The 19,794-nt window shown below is 39.7% G+C and overlaps 1 protein-coding gene across 1 annotated transcript in view; it reads right to left on the bottom strand.

The window, feature by feature from the left end:
• Positions 1–2,533: 2,533 nt before the first annotated feature.
• zbtb37 (zinc finger and BTB domain containing 37) overlaps positions 2,534–19,794 on the bottom strand; it is a 36,383-nt gene continuing 19,122 nt past the window's right edge. Inside the window, exon 4 of the mRNA XM_076277785.1 lies at positions 2,534–9,157. Within this exon, the coding sequence (XP_076133900.1) occupies positions 8,636–9,157 (522 nt within the window). The 3' untranslated portion in view covers positions 2,534–8,635. The remainder of the gene's footprint in view (positions 9,158–19,794) is intronic.

The raw sequence follows: 19,794 nt of genomic DNA, 5'->3' as shown, positions 1-19,794 counted from the left end.
AACGACCCTCCAGCAGCATTTTCAAAAATGACATGACTCTCCCCGGCCAATTGTCGATGTCCTCCGCCCACGCTCTTACTCGCAATGAAAACACATCAACATAGATTACCGTTCTTAAATCAACCTCTGCTTTCTGATCTTACACATCACACTTCACCAAGATGATGGCCATTTCAGTAGATTTACTCACTAACATTGTTGTGGAAACACAATAAGCATGGAAACTAAATGCACACTTCCTGCAACTGCATTAGCCTACTTGAAAAGTTACTCCTCTAGTAAGTATTCACATGAAATAAAACAATAAAGCATTGAGACCATTCAACAAAGCACACTGGGTAAATACAAATTCAACACATGAACTTGTTGCTATGGACTCGTCTCTAGGCTTCCTCAGTCATTGTAAAGCTGCCGAAGCTGAACATTATCCAAAACTCAATTTCTCAGACGAGTGTCAATTTGGGAGCTTGCTACACTCCTTCCTTCTCAAATGACTTGATAAGGCCGTTTGCACAATTTCACAAATAATCACAGGGACCGAAAAAAACATGCCAACTTTTTCCGGGTTTATCATTTTAACATTTCCCCGCTGTCTTGCCGTTTTAATATTTTCCCGTAGAATATCCCATATTACTGTAATAATCTCATAACATTAGTCCTGCATTCTGGCCTGTCTCTGTGTTGTCCTGTTGTTACCCCTTGCCCTTCCAGTGAAACAGATGTATTCAAATCATCGTTTTGCTTGCTTGAATCCGAACTCAGAGTGATGTTAACCTAGGCCTATTTAAGTTAACGACGTGGTTGTCGTGAGCACGATTCATTAGCGCTTGCAGTGTTCGGCCGTAGGCTATGCCTACGTGCGCACCTGCCAGGCTACTCAGCTAGACAAAGACTTCCCCCTGTATATTCACTCCAATTGGGCCTACCATAACTTACCAACTACACTGTAGACCATAAACTGGCTATTTATATGACCAAATGTATTTGTTCAACTTTATGAAGCAGAATTACGCACTGCTACTTGGAACGTAGCCTAACATTTTTTTGTTGGCAGAGAGAGAATGACAGCGATTAACAAATTGCACCAATAAATACTATATATTTTTTTGCAAACAACAAAAACAGAAAGGATGGAGACAGCAAAGCTAGAGATGGGCAGGAACAAGGTCAATTGGTAGAAATGCTTGTCAAAACGTAGGAGCTGGATGTGTGGAAGAATGAAACAGTATGCTTTATGTTAAGCATGCACACTGTCTAAAGTTAGGGCTACAAGGTAAACTACAAGTAAACCAAAGTTAAATTTAGCTTTTTTAGGGCTGGATAAAGTTGACCAAATGGATATAGGCTGTTAGGCGTGAATAAAGTAGGCTACTTTGTTGCTCCAACCCTTCCAACGTTAATGGGGACGAATGTTAACATTTTCCGTATTTTGCGTGAGAAACCCGGGAAATCTCCCTTATTTTCATCGTCCAATGTTGACAGAGCTATGGAACGAAAGAGAACGTTATAGCCTACGGCGACATAAATCAACAATCAAACAAGCCACTTTGATTTTTTGCTGTTTTCATTAATACAAAAGATACCCTCCCTCCTAGACAAAAAAAATTAGGTGACCCTCCCCTCAACAAAGAATAAAAAGACATGACCCTCCCCTATTTTCCTCCGGTGACCCCGTAACGAACGGTCCCTTAGAGAGGTATTTTTTGTTTTCACTGTTTCCGTAATGTGTAGCTGGGTCATGGTTGGAGAAACGTTGAAGCTGCAGGTCAACTAACGTTAGCTAAGTCTGCATTATATCTGGCAACCCAGAAGAGGCTCGAGTAGGTAGTCTTGAGAACGTTCACCAGTGTTTTGATTTTGGCCTACAGAACGTTCGGTAACAATCCTACAAATCGCTCCTTTAAAGTTGAACGTGAGATTTTTACTGAGGCACAGCCCTATGGGCACAGCTTATAAATACTGGGGCACGTGCCCCAGTAAAAAGGGTCTAGTGACGCCCCTCGTTCTACTCTTACAAGAATACTTTGATTTGTTGGTGGAAGTAATTACACATGAATGAGCACATATTTTGAAAGAAAAAATGGGTTTTGGCTAAGAATCAGCCCAACAAATGTAAACGCAATGTAGCTTTAACTTATAATAGTTATTTTACAACTGCCACTCCTGAAACAGATAATTTAAGTGAACTAAAGATTTTGAGTAAAGACTAATGTAGGCCTAAGCTTAATTTGTCTACAGCATCCACATTGACACAAATGAACCTGTTTAGTTATGTAAAAACTAGAATGGTTTAAGGCAATCGGTTTCCACACAATTTTCTAGTAATGTCAAAATTGTAAAAAAAAAAAAGTAGCTAAAATAAGTTCCTTATAGGCGAAGTAAGCTAAGATAGCCAAAATGAGGGGGTCTGACCCAATGATTAATATATTCTCAACTTCGTAGCACCAGAGTTAAAATACTATGAGTATTTATTGTAGAAGTAGGCTATAAAACGTTGAAAAGTATAGTGATTAAGAACAACAAAATATTCATATTTTGAATTGAAATGGTTTTATTCTGCAGTATCACATAAGTGGGATTTATTCATGCAGAATGAATAGAATATGACAACCCAATCATTCACAGTACACTTAAAGTGCTTTATTTCCTTTTAGGAGAATGGAATTGACAATACTATTCAAAAAAGTAGTGGTTATTGTAAAGGTACAATTCACATTATCATTAAAATCAGTACATCAGCTAGTTCTGTACCTCTATCAAAGGGGGCAATACAAGTCCATAATACAAGTAATCAATATGGGATCACTTCTTTAAAGCAATGCATATTAAATTACATACATTGTTTTAATTAATTTATTTTTTAAGATTACATGAAAATACAGAATATGCTGCAAGAGTTTGTTCGACAACTGAAGTATCATTGTGAATAATCTTTGCATTTGGGCATTGCGTGTTTTATCATAATTCAGACTCAGGGCATTTGTCTCTTTAATGTATATCTTTAAAACTGGCAGCTAAGTACAAATAAAAGACATCCACATTATTCCTGATTGTATTGCTTCTACTTTAGATGAACTGGAAATATAAATATGTCCCCATATCATGTTATATACTGTAAATAAAGGCAAGATAAAATATGGCTTCATTAAGAACAAAAAAAAAAAAATATTCAGCTGAAGAAAAATGTCATACAGACAACTTTAAAATGATATGACTGACCATCCATTTGATATACAAGGCAATCTAATTTTAAAATGGGTGATTTAGCTAACAAAGTAGCTCACCTTAGCATTTGGTAGTAAGACTGATTAAACGGACTGATTGCATAAAAAATCTCTGAACCGCACTTTAATGCAGCTCACTGTATCAGTACTTCCGTCTTGCCCTTTTCTCTGGACAAGTTCTAACTACGGAGACAGCCATTGTAAAAAAAAAAGCACACTGGACAGACCCATTCACTCTCCAGAAGGGAGGAAGCATAGGGGTCACAACAAACATTGCTGAGGTTTTCAGGAAAGGACCTTTCTTTGATAGAGGAGTCTGTTGGTAAACAATAGCAATACTTAATTTAACATAATAAGTTGAACTATTCCTATTTACACTACAACAATAAATCTATGTAGTATTATTAAAGCTTTGGAAATGATCCATTTCAAATTAGCATTGCATTGCAGAACGCAAAGAAAAGGCAAATAGTAAATTTATTTCTGTTGCAAACAAGTAGAATCCTGGATAAGTTCTAACTGTTTTTCACTTTGTTGTAGTCCTGGATGTCTGGGGCACCAATCTGATTGATGCACCAATGAAATATGTACTGTGGAATGGAATCATATATCAAACATAAGTGGACCTATTATAAAATCACTGCACTCTCTCCCAATACATATTTGACCTACATTGTTAGGACATATACTGCCCCATTTCTGCAAAGTATACGTAAAACCTGCCCCATTTCTACATAAAACATGTACATAAACCAAGCCAAACTTGATGTTTTGATAGACATTTCCCAGTTATTTTGATTATTTATTGAGCTCAGCTTTAATGCCATGTCAAACAGTACAAAAAAAGAGTCCTGGAGAAAGACCATTCAGCCTTACATTAGGTCCAAAGTGTGTTCTAGGCCTGGTCTTATCCTAAACTATACTGACAAATGCATACTTTGCATCCTGTAGCACCATTACTTTTTGTCCTGTGTAATTACAGGGAAACACATATATCCATCTCAATACATGACATATTTTTTTGAATACTTGGACTAGCCGGCTTTACATTCTGTTACTAATGATGGAAATAGATGCTCAGAGCAAACATTAGCTCCAGGCCTCTTCTAGGCTCTATGATCAGCAACTAATTCAACACGGTCCAGCTGTGCAATCAGTGCAGTTTCAAAGAGCTAACAATCTCTGCCCCCCAATTATATTGTGTTCACCCCATATTGAAGGGAAGTCAGACAATGCTGCATAACATCTTGAAACAAATGTCCACACATATGACAGCTCATTTGAAAACCTGAATAGTACACAGAACTACTTCAAGAATGAAAAAAAAAAAACAAGTTAACAGAATTCCTGATATCCGTGGGGAATTCAGAACCACCAGCCTGGGGGATGATTTACACAGAGGTCATGTTGTATTGTCAAAGTTCTGACCTGTTAATACAATAGTGGACAAAGACACCTGAAAACATCAGTAGCTGTATTCCCGATTGTATTTTTTTTTAAAGTCACTTTAGTGTGATTCACAGCTCTTAAAAATAGAATTATCACTGATAATATCCTTGGTTTTCAACCATTACATGACTGTCTTCTATTATCGCCTTGTCATTTGCTATATAAATAAAATAAGCATACCTAGGCTTGATACCAAAGCAATAATCATTCCTACAACCCTTTGATATCCCATCATTGCTCTGACAAGTCTTTCGTGGTCCTATTGTCTGAGCTTTCTATTCTGAATTTTTATTAAAATAAATGTGTACTGTGTAATGGTAGTTAAGGTAGAAACATCACACTGAGGTATGACATTTTTTAAAGCAGCACAGATTTCAGATGAAGTTAAGTTTCAAGGTTTTCTGCATACGAGTCCATACACAGCAGTTTGCCAGCACAACTCATATCACCAGATCTTGATTGTAGGACAATTTATTTTTTCTTTCTCTCTACTACTTCTCTTTGTTTTGCAGACAAGACTTGGTGCTTCAAAACATATGAAAATGGTTTACATGGACCATGACAGCACCTTGTATAAGTTAAGAGTCCATGGCACATTATTCAGAGAACTGACATTAACCACTCGTGCTAGGAGCAAGTCCGGTTCAGGTCTGTGCTGCCTACACAAGGTTATATCAGTCAAATACAATTCTGATAAAAAAAAACATGTGCTAATAATAGCCTAATACGTACGTTTATCTTTAATAATCAGGGTTGGGGTTCTAGTCTACAGTAATAGTTAAAGAGCTTTAGTGACTTACTGCAAATTTGTGATAAATTTGTAAACTTAGGAAATGTTTCATCAGTACTTTTCCAGGGCAATTCTCATAAACATGGACTATGCTAACTACAGAAGCCTTACTTGTTTAATTTAAAGGTACAGTCAGTGATTGTGGAAGATTTGTTTATGTTTACAATAAAAAAAATGTAGCAGATGCTTTTGTCCAAAACAATATACATTACACAGTATTTTAACCAAGGACCAAACAGAATACATTGGAGAGGTAGCTCACCCCTCCCTTCAGTATTGCCAGAGAAACTCCAAAGTGTTTCTTATTTGTTCACACTTTGTTTCCAGCTTTCGGTGGGCTGCCTACAGAGACTGTTTTTTTTACAGTGTTCTCACGGGATGGGCAGCTAGCGGATCATGGCTGATGGCGATCTAAAACGTACGGTTACTGGTGAAAAGCTGAAATACATTTAGGGGTTAATCCAGTCCACATTCGGGGTGATTTTGCTATCAAACGCCGGGCGCTTGGCGCAAAAAGGTGGTTCTTACGTTTCTTAATCAGTCATGGGTGTGTTTTGGGCATAACATCCTTTAAACTAATGAAAATGACATCTGTCATTCCCTTTAACAGCAAGCAGCGCAACTTCAAACAGCGTATCGTTATTTTGATAGTCAGCGGCGCATTTGAAGGAATCTGCTTGCACGCAAGACTGTATGGAACAGGGGGGTATTCCAAGTACGTGGTTTAGTAACAAACCTGGGTAGGTTAACTCAGAGTAAGGGGTAAACCCACTGTATGGCTTTATTCTCCTAACAAAACAATGCCATAGGGCTCTTGTTGTAGGAGGTTTCCCACTTACTGAGTTAATTTACCCAGGTTTGTCACTAAACCACGTACTTGGAATACCCCCCAGGTATTTCACTAAACCATGCTTTACTAAAACCTAGCAGAGTATAGCCTACTGCACTTGTCTATTATTTGAAGTCATTGGCAAAGTGAAACTAACCGTCATAGTCAATGACAAAACAGTTCTACACAGTTAATTGCTTTCACGATTTTTGGATCATGCGCCAGACCACACCTTCTGCCACATCCCTGGGCGCAAGGCTTAATAAAAGTGAAGCGCATGGCGAAAGATTTGAGTCTAAGATAGGAATAAGCTTTGCGTCGGGATAAGAAGAAGCTTTGCACCTTGTTTTTGATTGTAAAAATAGAGCCCTTTAAGTTGAATTTAAATTGGACTTGGGTTGAGACAAGAGCAGGGTTTGCAGCTGAGGGTCCCTTAGGAGAAACAAATGAACTGATTTATTTCTCACGAGACAAAGAAAAGACATTTGAGACAAAAAAAATCTGCTTTGAGTGAGCAGAGTAAATTTGCACACAAGCAGGGGCTATTATTGAACTCAGAGAAATTGAAAGAGAAAGAAAGGCCAGGTTCTGAGAGGAAACATTGCAAAATGAATGCGAAATAATTTTCTCAAATTGACAAATTTCTAGATTTGAGATGGGTGTATGACACCATATAAATAAATTGTTTAGGAATATACTGCGAAACAAAAGAAAGTCGAGGGGACAAAATGGTCCTTTTCAACACTGGTGACATAATCCATGGGTAGTCAATCTGTTGAGGTAAAGAACATTTAAAGGTTGCTATTCCATGACATTCTGTGCTGCTTTAACACCATAAAGTGAAGGGGCTTGAACCACTGCTTCTATCTGCACCAGGGGAGTTGTTCCATTCCAAGTTCATAGACCATCTAGCTTCTTTTTGTCCATGCGGTTTTGGACTCTTGGACCCTCATCTTGAGCCTTTGACTTAGAACTGTGAGCCCAACTAGCTTTCAATACAAGGGACTATAGAGTAGTTCATTAAAAATACAAAGAAAAGAAAATTTACAACAACAGTAATAATAATAATAATCATAATAATAATACTGAGTGCATTTACCAGTCCACTGGTAACAGATTTGTATTGCGTAGTGATCATTGAGAGGTAACTGAGCTGTCTAGTAGCTTATCTGAGGTTGAAGACTTTTATGTTTTCTGTATTACTGTTGATATTAACATTCAGCAGCTATTTGAAAATGTTGAATGTTGAAAGGCGTTCCAGAGAAAGTAGATATTATATGTAAAATAAGTCAGATCCAGGACCACCTGTTTGTCCAAAAGGACATCATATAGCCAATATCATATCCTACAAAGCAGTTTAATTCTAAGACACCAAGATTGATTAAGTAATTAAATACACTACAAATTCAGTGTTGTATTATGATTCAATATTAGAGGCTTTTCCAAGTCTGAGTGTGTGTAAACACCAGTAAAGCCGAATTGGCACTTTTCATTTTAAAGATCAAATTATTCTATTCTCCCACCGGACCTAAAAGGTCTTTCAGACAACACACTTGGCAGACTCTCTGCTATGGTAGTGTTGCATCCTAGCAGAGGTTAACGAGATTGTCAGAAGGCAAAATTTAAAAAAAGGGAAACAAAGTCTCCTCTTTTATCTTAACTTCAATATTTGGCACAAATACCTTGGCAATCTGGCCGAATTTAAACATGTCAAAATTTTTCCTGAATTCTAAACTTTTGCTCCAAGAAGTACAAAACCTTTTACAAAAGAAAGCAAAAAAAAAAAAAAAAAAGTAACATACTAAAAACCGGAAAGGCAAAACACTGTGTATCCAGTGATGTGAGGCTGTTGAAGTGTGGAGTTTCTTCATTAGATAGCTTCTGGTTCAGTCTGTATTAGTGAAGGTAGATGTGGTTTAAAGCAGAAAGACCATTCTTAAATAACCAACATATAAATCTGCTAGTACACTAACTCTTGCATCTTTGTAAGTTTGTTTCACACATTTCATATAAGGATATTTAAAATGAATAATTGAAGATACGACTATCCATATTCAGGTGAATCCTCCCTTTTCTCATCCTAAGTGTGAAGAAAAGCAGCTTTGAAAATATTTCACGTTTAACTCTCTCATTTGTCGCTGAGATATTGCCTCTGCTGTTTTGCCTCTGTGATTGAGTCTCGGGTGGGGAAAGTTGTGGATTTGGGTGAGAGTAAGAGCTGAGAATAGAGGTAAGGTTGAGATTGCTTGTTGAGGGCAGGGAATATGATACATTCTCCAAAATTGAGATTCTCCCCGACCCAATCATCAACTCTCACCTCATTCTTCTGAACATCTTGACACCTTAATCAGGGCCTGTGGTGGAAACTGAGGGCTGCATACCCTCCCCCAATGAGGATGTTGACCCTCCTCCTGCCCCATTCCCCTCCCCTTCCTCCTGGCCAGGGGACCCATCATCAGCCTGGCCTCCCCTAGATGAGACGGTGGTGGTTTCAGGGGAGGCACTGTGGGCTGCTTCCTGTGAGACACAACCAGGGTGGTTCTTGCGGAGGTGCTGGTTGAGGATAGCCTGAAAAGGGAAGCTTTTTCCACAAACATGGCAGTGGAAGGGCTTATTGCCAGTGTGCTTGCGGATATGGTATTCCAGCTGGTCCTTCCGTGTGTACTTCTTACCACATATGCGGCACACAAATGGTGTGATGCCCATGTGTAGACGCATGTGTCGGTCCAGACTTCCCTTCTGGTTGAAAGACTTGCAGCAATAGATGCAGGTGAGGCGTGGGTTGTAGCGGAACCAGCGATCACCCACCTGCTCCCTCAGGTATTCCTCGTAGCCACCCATGTCAAAAATGGCCTGTTCCTCACCCTAAACACATAAACCATTATACATTGAGACCTCAGGACAGCAAAGGGAGAAAACTAGTAATAGTAATTTTCTAGTATAGTATCTTCATTTTCAAGTTATTTTATGCTTCCATTAGTCCATGCACATTAGTCTAATAGCTATAAATTTTGAAGATAGTTAATAGTAGGCTACTTGTATAAGGCTCAACTCATTTTAATTACCTTCCCAAAACTGTTCTGAACTGATTTTTTTTATTTTTATTATTATTATTATTATGTTTGTTGGCAAACACTGTTACAAGCCTAATGGACATGATCTAGTCATCACAAAAAAGTGAAAACTGTTGTATTACATGCAAGGACACAAGCCACAATGACATTGTGGAAGCTATGCTGGACCCACAGCTCGCAGATGGAACATGTTTAATGAGGAAAGGTAGCCTGAGAATACCCATACACTTTTGAAGCTAGAGGAAAGGTAACTGCACTAAATTATGTGCACTTTGTGGCTGGACATTGACAAATTGGTCGAGCTTCCGCTCTCAAATGCAAAGGACTAGTGGTATTAGAAATGGGCATTATCAGCATCAACTGTAAAGTGTAATCATGGTTTTGAACACAGAGGTTTTTACAGTGTAGCACTAGAATCTTGGATGCAGTAAATATATATCATTGGTGGAAACGGTGGCAACATGTGTAATACCCCACCCCTAGAAATTCTCTGCCACAACCTGTCTATGTCAAAATGTTTCTAACTTAAACCACAAGTGATTGATGCTGGCATTGTCATCGTCATCAGCAAAAACCTAAATCTATTGTGAGCAAATAAAACAGTTTACTTAAGCCGACCAATATTTGTCATTATTTGTGTCAATTAAATATCTTAATAAAAAGTGTAAAAAAATGATAGTCTACATAGGGTAATTTCAAGTTATTGCTGAAGTGTGTTGTCTGTCTGGTGACTCAGCGGTAACGTGGGTGGCCTCCACGCGTGTGACCAGAGTTTGCATCCTACCTCTCCTTATCACTTTTGAGTAAAGCCTGTTTCATGCTTCTGCGTCGAATCGACGGCGTACCCTCGCAGACCCCTCTGCGTCGCCGCGAACCCCTCTCCGACCCCTCCGCCGTAGCTCGACATGCACCTCCAAAAAATTTTAACTAATTGTAACGTTTTGAAATTAGCCCTTCGCCAGCAAGCAGTACTTTGTGGGCAGTTGTGCTAAAGTTTGCTTGCTACCATAACTTAAACTGGCTGGCAGACACCTCGCAAATAACCTCAGACTTATTTGCTGGTTACAGTAACTAGGTCAATGGATTTTACTGTGCCTTTGTACAAAATCTAAGCAAGAAAAGGCCAAACAAATAAGATTAATATTTTGGCACGACAGTCTATGGGGTTTGCCATTCTGAGTACCGTTTCGGTCATACAGTCTATTGTTTCGGTGGTGAGCGACGCAGACACAAGCGACACCGAGTGTTATGGCAGTGAAATGTACCGTGATGCAAAGCAACCCGACGCAGAACCATAAAATGATCCTGACGCCGTAGGAGTGGCGGCGTAGCTACGCCGTGGAGTTGACGCAGAAGCATGTTGAGCCCTAGAGTAGGCCTACGAGACCCAACAATAGGTTTTGACCCTAAATATTTATGTACAGTTACTCTACATCGAGAGACTATTAGGACCATTAAGTCACTTGCTTTAGCCACTGTACTATTGATCAGTGTGCCAACTTTCAGTCTGTGAATATCACTAGCATAACAAAACACACTATATAACCTATCACTCAAATTGTGGAATGTAATTCAATCGTCCTGGGCTGGAATACCTATTCACAGGTGCCAGTAGTTGGTCGACTCCATGCGACACAGATGTGAAGCAATTCTCAGAAATAATGGTAATGCAACTAGATATTAGTGCAGTGATTCAAAGTAAAGCAAAATCTTGAGACATTTTTCAGTTTATACAGTAAATGTTTGAGTTTGTAAAGAAAAATGCAAACACTGCTATTTTTTTGAACAGCCTAACATTGTAACTTGTTAGTTTACGCAAACCAAGCCAAGAAGGCTGATTCTGATTTTGATAATATGATCTGCACAAAAGATAAACTTAGGTAAACAACGATGTCAATATTGTTGTCAAAATCTTAACCCAGATTCGAACTCTTGGACAGGGGACTGGTAACTGCTGTGCAACGGCGGCTGTCATCTGCCGGCATTAACGTAATGCGCCACAGAAGTATGTGCAGGTGCCCGTTCACGTGCTACTAAACGTCATTAACCACCTTAGTCCAGACTACTGAAGTTTGGAAACTATCATGGTCCAAACTTACAGTACTATGTAAGTACGACAGTTTTGGGAAACAGTCGTAACTTACATGTTGGTTAGTAGGGATCGATATATCGGGCCGATATTTACGTTTTTTACGTGTATCGGCATCGGCCGATAAGCGGCTGCGTTCGCCGATAGTTTTCCCCCCGCATTATTTACATACAGGCGTCCACAGGCAGCTCTGTGTTGCTGGAGAAGCTGCAATTCACGTGCAGACTGCCCCTCCCCCACAAGTGCTGAAAGCCTGCTCTTCAAGACAACAGTAAAATGTAAACTTTCAAAGCATCTTTTAACTGTTTGACTTAGCTAAATATTGCCATACACTTTGAAGGTGGAAGCAAGTTTGTGGGTCCAAATGGAAAACACGAATGATAGATAGATAGGTACTTTATTTAATGCTTAATGCCTCATTTAAAGAACTGCTTGCCATTGTATTTAGGGAGCTGCAAATAGCTAAGTTGTAGGCTAGGCTAGCGGTAGCTGTTACAAACACTGGTCATTAAGTAATGCCAACGTTGTTCCGTGGTATTTGTGGGAGTTTTATTCAGCGACCACCTGGCTGAGTTTTGGACGCGTGTGGTGTGTGTGTGTGTCTCCCTCCCTGAATGCCTCTTCTATAAAACTGCTTGCCATTGTATTTAGGGAGCTGTAAATAGCTAAGTTGTAGGCTATCCGTATGGTAGCGGTAGCTGTTACGAACACTGGTCAATCATATGATTAAGTAATGCCGACGTTGTTCCGTGATATTTGTGGTAGTTTTATTCAGCGACCACCTGGCTGAGTTTCGGACGCGTGTAGTGTGTGCGTCTCCCTCCCCTTCTCCCTTCGAGCTGGGCGGAGTTGCCATCACAGTGATAAAAGCTTTAATAATGAGAGACGTGTTATATGTAGTTAACTATTAATTCGTGTTAACGTTTACCATGTACCAGACATACCGTGTATGCCTTACTTGTTTAGAGCCGTTTGCTATCATTATCATTATCAATCCAGTTCAATAGTTGTTCGTCAGCTACCAAACAGACGTTTGTGTGTGCATCTGTGAGACACACGCATCACAGCAATATGAGAGTGCTGCGCTACCGGAAGAAGAGATTTTAAAACTTTGAGAGATATGTTTTATACCTTTTGACGTTGATGCCGTTTAGAACAGAAACATCTGACACCACGTTATTTTCTTCGGCTGATTTATGTTCTGTGATTGACAAACCTTGCAGCTTTTTTTAGAAAAATATAGACATAGAAAAAATGAAACCATGCAGTCTTAAATTACAAATCAAGCACTTTATTTCAATAGCTTTTCAGGCTTATTGTTTTCTTAAAGTATTTAAATGTGTTGACAAAGGACATTTTGTGATGACCTGAATTATGTCTTATAGTCAGCAAGCAATGCATCATCAAGGCTGTAAGATGAAAGCATTTTGCACAGTTAACCATATCCAGTGCACCCATCCATAAGTTCAATAAATGTTCCTTTTTTAAATTGAGACTTATAACATTTGTTATCATAATTTGTGTAATTATGTGTCATTTTTATGATGTAAATTGAGGGAGCAAAATAAAAGCAGTATCGGCTCCAAATATCGGCTCAAGAAAATCGGCAGCCTGTATCGGTCATCGGCTAAGGCTGAGGGAAAAAAATCGGTATCGGTATCGGCACTAAAAAATCCATATCGGTCGAACCCTATTGGTTAGTTGAACGATGCATCCTGTTAGTAAAAAGCTAACCTCCGTAGTTGTACGGGAAACGCACCCCAGATCAGCTTGTAGGCCATTAGCAATCTGTTTATTTTATTTTATGAAGCCTACACAGTAGACTCACATGCCACATTCTCACTTTCAATAGACAGATGCAATAGCCATTGGTCAAGTATTAAGTATAAGCAATTAAGATAGTATGAAGTACTTTTTGTATAGGGTACTATCATAAAATATAGCGTATCACGAATAGCATCTTGCAACTTGACAAAACACTTGATTAAATATCGTAGGCACAGGAGAAAACTTGTACATCCATTGGCCCGTGGGGAGATCACATGCCAGTTGCCTCTCCCTTCAGTGCTATGACTCGTTCGGCTGTGAGCTTGTTTCGCCCAAAAAAAACTATTGCAGATATCAATGCGTCTTTGTTCATGGGTTTGGCCTCACAGCAGAGGCTTAGAAAACTATGACCCACGTTTTGGTTTCGTAATTTGCCCTACTTATTGACTGCAATGTAGTCAATTGACTGCTTGACAGGTTATTTTCATTTTTCTGTAATAAACAAATACATCTGCTTTATGCTGCAGAATTACGCACTTGGCCAGCCTATAGAACGGGCACATTTTGGAGAGAATAGAGAATGTACGCACGCAAGAATCTGTAGGCTATTTGTGGCTGGTTACCAGCAAACAATGTTTAATGCATTAACTCAAGACGTCAAACATTTTCTAAACAATACAAACAGAAAGGATGCAGCAGGCAGCAAATGTAGAAGAGTCAACAAAATGCTGAATGAAGCCCAAAGATATGAAGGCATATCTGGCAAGTTGTTATTTTTTGAAGACGTAAATGGTTGGGCTATAGGCCTAGTTTGCAAGAAGGAGACATAAAGCGTGAGCATGCCACACTATCCACAGCTGTGGTAGCGGGGGGTAGGAGGATTACTGTTAGCGCAGGATTTATATAAAATTCTTCAACAGAAGGCCTGCCTCGAATGCAGGCTTGCCCAAAAAAAGGTCTGTGGTTTTCGCAGCCTACAGTAAGTAGGTCTTAGTGAGTTAGTGAGTCCTCTAGACTTCTTTTCAGCTGTCTCAGAGGTGGAAAGTTGCGTTCGTTGGGGGCAAGGCCGGATTAACAATTCATAGACCCTTGGGAACAAATGTCTGATGCCCCCCGCCAACCCCCCCCTGCCCCCCAGCCAACGTGAATCGGGCGGTCAGTTAATAGGCCTATCGTGAAGATTTGTATTGCCATTTAAGGCACGAGCGCATCTGTGAGGCCAAGCCTCACCAAGTAGCCCGTTTGTTTACAACTAACATTACATTTAATTACACTGCTTATAGGCTATGCCGAAATAGTTTCAACATTTTGAATATCAGTGTCGGGTGAATTAGGAAATGCCTTATGGCTGAAAGCTGCTTGGGATCCCCCCTGTCAAGCAATAACCATACAAAAAGTTAAAAACAGATGACATGATGCGCGTCACTGACATAATGCGCAAATAATATAGCCTAGATATTCCAATATATTCGAATACATGTGTTTATTTTAGAGGGGATATTCGAACGTAATTTTTGAGCAATTTTGACAGCCCTAGTCCACTGTAGGCTACGCCAATCGTCTATTAACACCTTCCACCTAACCCCGGTGAGTGGGGGTCGCTATAATGCGTGTGAAATAGCACCATTGAGTAGCCTATGCGAAATAGCCTTAAAATCGTTCCGGTGTTGTGTGCCTTCTGGTTTCTCCACCTACTGGTTTCCTTGCGCGTGCATGCGCTGCAGCTGTTGTCAGACATTCACAAACAAGTTGTTTTAGGCGGTTTGAAGTCGCTTTTCATACGCCATTACAGCCACTCGGCCAAAAGACATGTAAAAAATATATGTTTTGAAAACTAGCATGAAACTGGATTCAATCCCGCAAAAGCAACACACACGTGACTCTCTCCATCCTGATTCCCTACTCTTTGAGCCAACTAATATGTTACGCGAATCAATTAACTATTGTAGGCTACCATTAATTAACCCTTAGAACCCGATTGACGCAAAGTGCGTCAAAAAACAGACCCTTTCTTCTCTGTTACATTGCTCCGGAACTGTTCATCGCAGCGAGATGAAACCTTTATTGCATGACAGAGCAGAAGTGGGGCTTTCCAACGAGACTACGAAGTGACTGCAAAATAATAACGTCATGTACACAAACCAACGCTGCACACCCATTCCACACCCACCCATGCACACCAAGCCTTTAAATGAAAAACACTCTTTAATAATCAAAGAAATAAACGCTAATGAAGTAAACTTGTGACCATCAAAAATAGTTTATCGCCTGTAACTCCGTGATAACAGGACGTAACAGGAAGGCATTTGGCTGAGCAACGGAGGTTAATATGCTCTATATTTTGTCCAAATTATGTCTTTCTATCATCGTTGCACTCGGAGAAAACCAGAATGTTTCATTTGTCCTGCGTTTCTTCTACGGCTGCAAACGGGATTCACTCGCCGTTAACCAAATATTTCTTTATTAGGGCAGGGCAGGCATATTTCTGGCTATTAAATTATTTCTAAACCAGTCTGCTAAAGTCTGTAGTGAAGTCTGTGTAGGGTTTTCCAGCTCCATTTCTTTTTACGAGACACCCTGCTCACTTGAGACCTCTGCCGGTTGTTGCAGCATCGTTGCAGCGTCACTGGAAAAATACAAATTAAAGTCACGTGATGCCGCGTGATCCCGCGCGCGGACCGCGAGGGAAACTGGCCAAGTCGAAGCACTGCCCACTGTACCTTTTAATATCTTTCTTAATACCTTAACACCATATTGAATTTCATAGTTTTACACTAGGGCTGAACGATTACGGAAAATAATCTAATTGTGATTTTTCTCACAAATATTGCTATTGTGATGCGATTATTTTTAAGCTCTTTATCTTCTGTATTATTAAACAAAGACAAGCAATAAATACCTATGACCAACACAATATTAGATAAATTAAACATCAACTGTTCTTTCCTGGAGCCCAGGCCTATGTTATGATGCCATTAGGTGATTGAATATGATTGATATGAATGAAATATTTTTTATTTAACTACTTCAATCACATTAGTAGGCCTATATTTGTTGAACTTCCAGCCTTGTAGACCTAAACATTTAATGATTCTTATACGTTTCTATTTTGTTTCTATTTCATGTAGATATGATCTTCTTTCGTTAGTTAACAGTTATATGTAGTGGCACTGACATGGCTTCTCCTTGTCCTGTGCTCTCCCTCATACACGCACACACGCGCACGCACGCACGCCGCAGGGCAATACGCATGTATGCAAATTAACTCGTTTGTTCTTATCACAACAAAGCCAATCGCAGAGACAAAACTCCAAAGTTATCAGTAGCCTAGTTAGCAGCATGTATGTAGCTTAACAGCCTTAGCTGGTAAGCTAATGTTAGAACAGCTGGGTTTTTGGTGGTTAGCTGTGTCAACTACTCGTGGATAACATTATGCATTAAATGTTTGCGCCGTCAACCCCCTTGGATATCGCAAATGCCCCCACTGTCACTGTACTCTTATCTAGTAGGCTAAAGAAGTTCACAGCACACAGTGCAGCCTAAACAGTTGTGAAGTTTAATCATCAGCTGGACAAGTTAACGAAGTTACCAGCCAGAGTTGCAGCACAGGGGAATTAGGAATTAGAACCAGGGACATGGTAGATTCCAGCAAAAGGTAATGAAGAGGTTTATTTTTAACCAAAGTAGCTCTACTGATCAGACCTTTCTTGACACTGTTAGCTGCTCCTCTTGTTTACGTTTTTTGCATCTTCAACAGTGTGCAGAGTCGGTGACACGTCTGCTAGCGCGTTTTGGTGATGTAACATGTATAATCGCAGCCTTTGCGGTTAGAAAATCGCGCTCCATCATATCGCGATATTATCGCAAATGCAATTAGACGTTCAGCCCTATTTTACACTACACACTTTTGTCACCTGACTTCGAGTGGGTTTTGTGATCTTTGGTACGTTAAGATGGGGAACTTAGAGAGAGCTATCTAGCAGTGCAACTTGCAATAACTAGTTAGCTTCGGTTATCGCCAGGATCTCCTTATATGGAGAAAGATGACAGCTTTAGATTAGCCTGGCGGGCCATCCTATATCATTGAAATGTATAGTCTGTAATCGAACCATTCACCTCGCTTAATCCAAGGGGCGGGCAGAGAATTGTCTTTCAAACTGCCTAGGCATGCAATAGGCCAGCGCTACGACCATATCCGTATCCGGTCGGCAAAACGGCAAATACATCCTTCTTCGAAAGGAATGACTTAAGTGCATTGTGTTGCTCTACTTTCAAAGAAAAGCACAAGTCCAACTCCTCCAAAGTTGACGCCAACGCCGATTCAAACAACCGCTCTTAGTTCGTCATAGCCACCTTCCTTGTTGTTCACCGTCGCAGGACTGTCGTTATCCTGTTAAGCCCGCCTTAAGACTCTCTAACAAAATAGAGCGCTGTGATTGGATGAGGTCCACGGCGTCAGCCAATAGAAATTCCTATGGTTTGATACTAGACGTACAGGCTGAGCAAATTAATTTGCCGCCGCTAGGGTGTGTCTAGATTTCTAGGCTAGCTTTAGATCCTTTTGGAGGCAAATGTCAGTCTACTATACCACTTATAGCACACACATTGTCCTCTGTGTGTACAAACTGTCAAGGGACTTTTATTTTGAACTGCCAGCGGCCTAGACACCAAAGTTTCCAGGAACTTTTATTTTGACGCACTGCCTCGTCGTGGCAAAACCGCAGGCCAAAAGAGCTTATTTCACTTAGTACATGTTTTGAACACTAATTCACAAATAAACGTCATGTGTAAGCAGTTTGTTTAACTTAAATGTCTGCTCTCATGCTAACTTCATTGTCAAGTGACGTGACTGATCTGGCTTGTAATCACCTAATGTTAGCGTTACTATGCACCGACTCACTTGGGCTACACAGGCTTTTCATCAGCAGAGTGTTGCGATTGATTATCTAACGTAACCTCTATGTAGATATCCTGAAGAATGAGAGGGTCTGCAAAGATTTGATGCATTTAACTTAGTTGCTGACTCAAAAACAAAACAATTTCAATATGACTTTGGGTGTTGTGCCTTAACAATGTGGAAGTGAAAGTTATTACTTCGCCCGTGATATTAGGCTCAAGATTTTGGAGCGATTTGGATATTCATTGTTTGAAAAATAGGTATGAAATGCCTCGTAAAACCACAATTACAAAATTTTAATACCTTTTAATGGCCTTAAGTTTTGATAAGTTGATTTACTACCTTTTAATACCCTTTAAAACCCTGCGGACACCCTGCCTATCTCTACAAGCTACAGCAGGTTGAAGGCTCGCTATCAATAGCCTATCCAAAGTAGCGACGGTTGTATTTGCATTTTCTTTCTCTAGGAACAAAAACATTGCATTGCTAACCATTATCTAGGGCTTCGAAAAATAATAATTTAAGCCATTTTCTCCCAGGAACAATGCTGTTGTACTCTTCCGAAAGTTCTGGCTGTGTCTGATGATAATCTAATTGACACAAGGGGCAGCATGCATCTTACTCTTAGGAATCAATATAAGTCAACCATTTATGGAATAAATATATAGAGTGATATGTAGAGTGTAGACGGCCCTCCTGCTTCCCTACCCTCTAGCCATTGTGTATATTCTTAGGAACATGTAGACATGTAGCATATTGGGTCTTGAAATGTCCACAAGAATCCATATAAATGGAATATCCATGTTGTTTCATCCAATATAAGTTGTGTAAGTATAGTCCATCTTATACACACCAATTGAACCAACATAAAATTTCAAAAATATATATTTTTGTGTAATTATCCCATATTTTGTGCCGTCATTCCATATCAGAACCCCTGACATACAAGCCAAATACAAGCATGAAACTCCAGAGTGCTACCTTTCATTTGAGACCAAGATTATGCTTCTACACAAAGGGGATTTACTGTATGCAGTAAGCTTATTTTGTCAGTATGCATTTTGGGTAACCAAAGGTCCTATTTGGAGTTTCTATAGGGCATTTTGCAAAATAATTGTCTAAAACACACTTTTTATTTTCTATATTTTTTTATTCTATATTAATCTACTGTTAGTAACAGCTTCACAAGACTTGGTTCTAGGGCTCTGTTGTGTTTTTACGTCATATCAACTGACCTAGAGGGCTGAAACGTTGTCAGTTCAGAGATGTTTGTAATCCGACAGAAAGAAAACAATATTCTAGCCTCTGTAACTCTGTGTCAGTACTTCACACAGTTATTCTGACTGTTTCAAGAAATTACAGGGTCTCAGGTCAAGCATTTTATTATAGGTCAAGTTAGGTGGAAACAGTGGCCTCTGAAGTAGGCGCTATGCAACTGCAGGCAAAAAAAACTGGAACTGGAAACATACTGGATACCCCTTTAGTTCACATGCCACTATGGCCTTGGTGCCCTGCATGACTACTTCCCCCTTCTTTCCATATTCTGCTTAGTATCCGACTGATGCAGCAATTTTAATTTGTAGCCTATGCAGGGTATCTGCACATTTTCGAAGTGCAAATTTAAAGACCTTTTCAAGACATCTAAATGGAAAAATTAAGACTATACCACGGCAAA

This window comes from Alosa pseudoharengus, unplaced genomic scaffold, assembly GCF_046254945.1.
Source record: "Alosa pseudoharengus isolate Yale_2024_CS ecotype anadromous, Long Island Sound unplaced genomic scaffold, YU_APseudo_1.1 YU_APseudo_1.1_scf_11, whole genome shotgun sequence".
NCBI classification, from domain to species: Eukaryota; Metazoa; Chordata; class Actinopteri; order Clupeiformes; family Clupeidae; genus Alosa; species Alosa pseudoharengus.
Note: the sequence above shows the minus strand (reverse complement) of the source record. Positions and strands in the feature narration are given on the sequence as shown.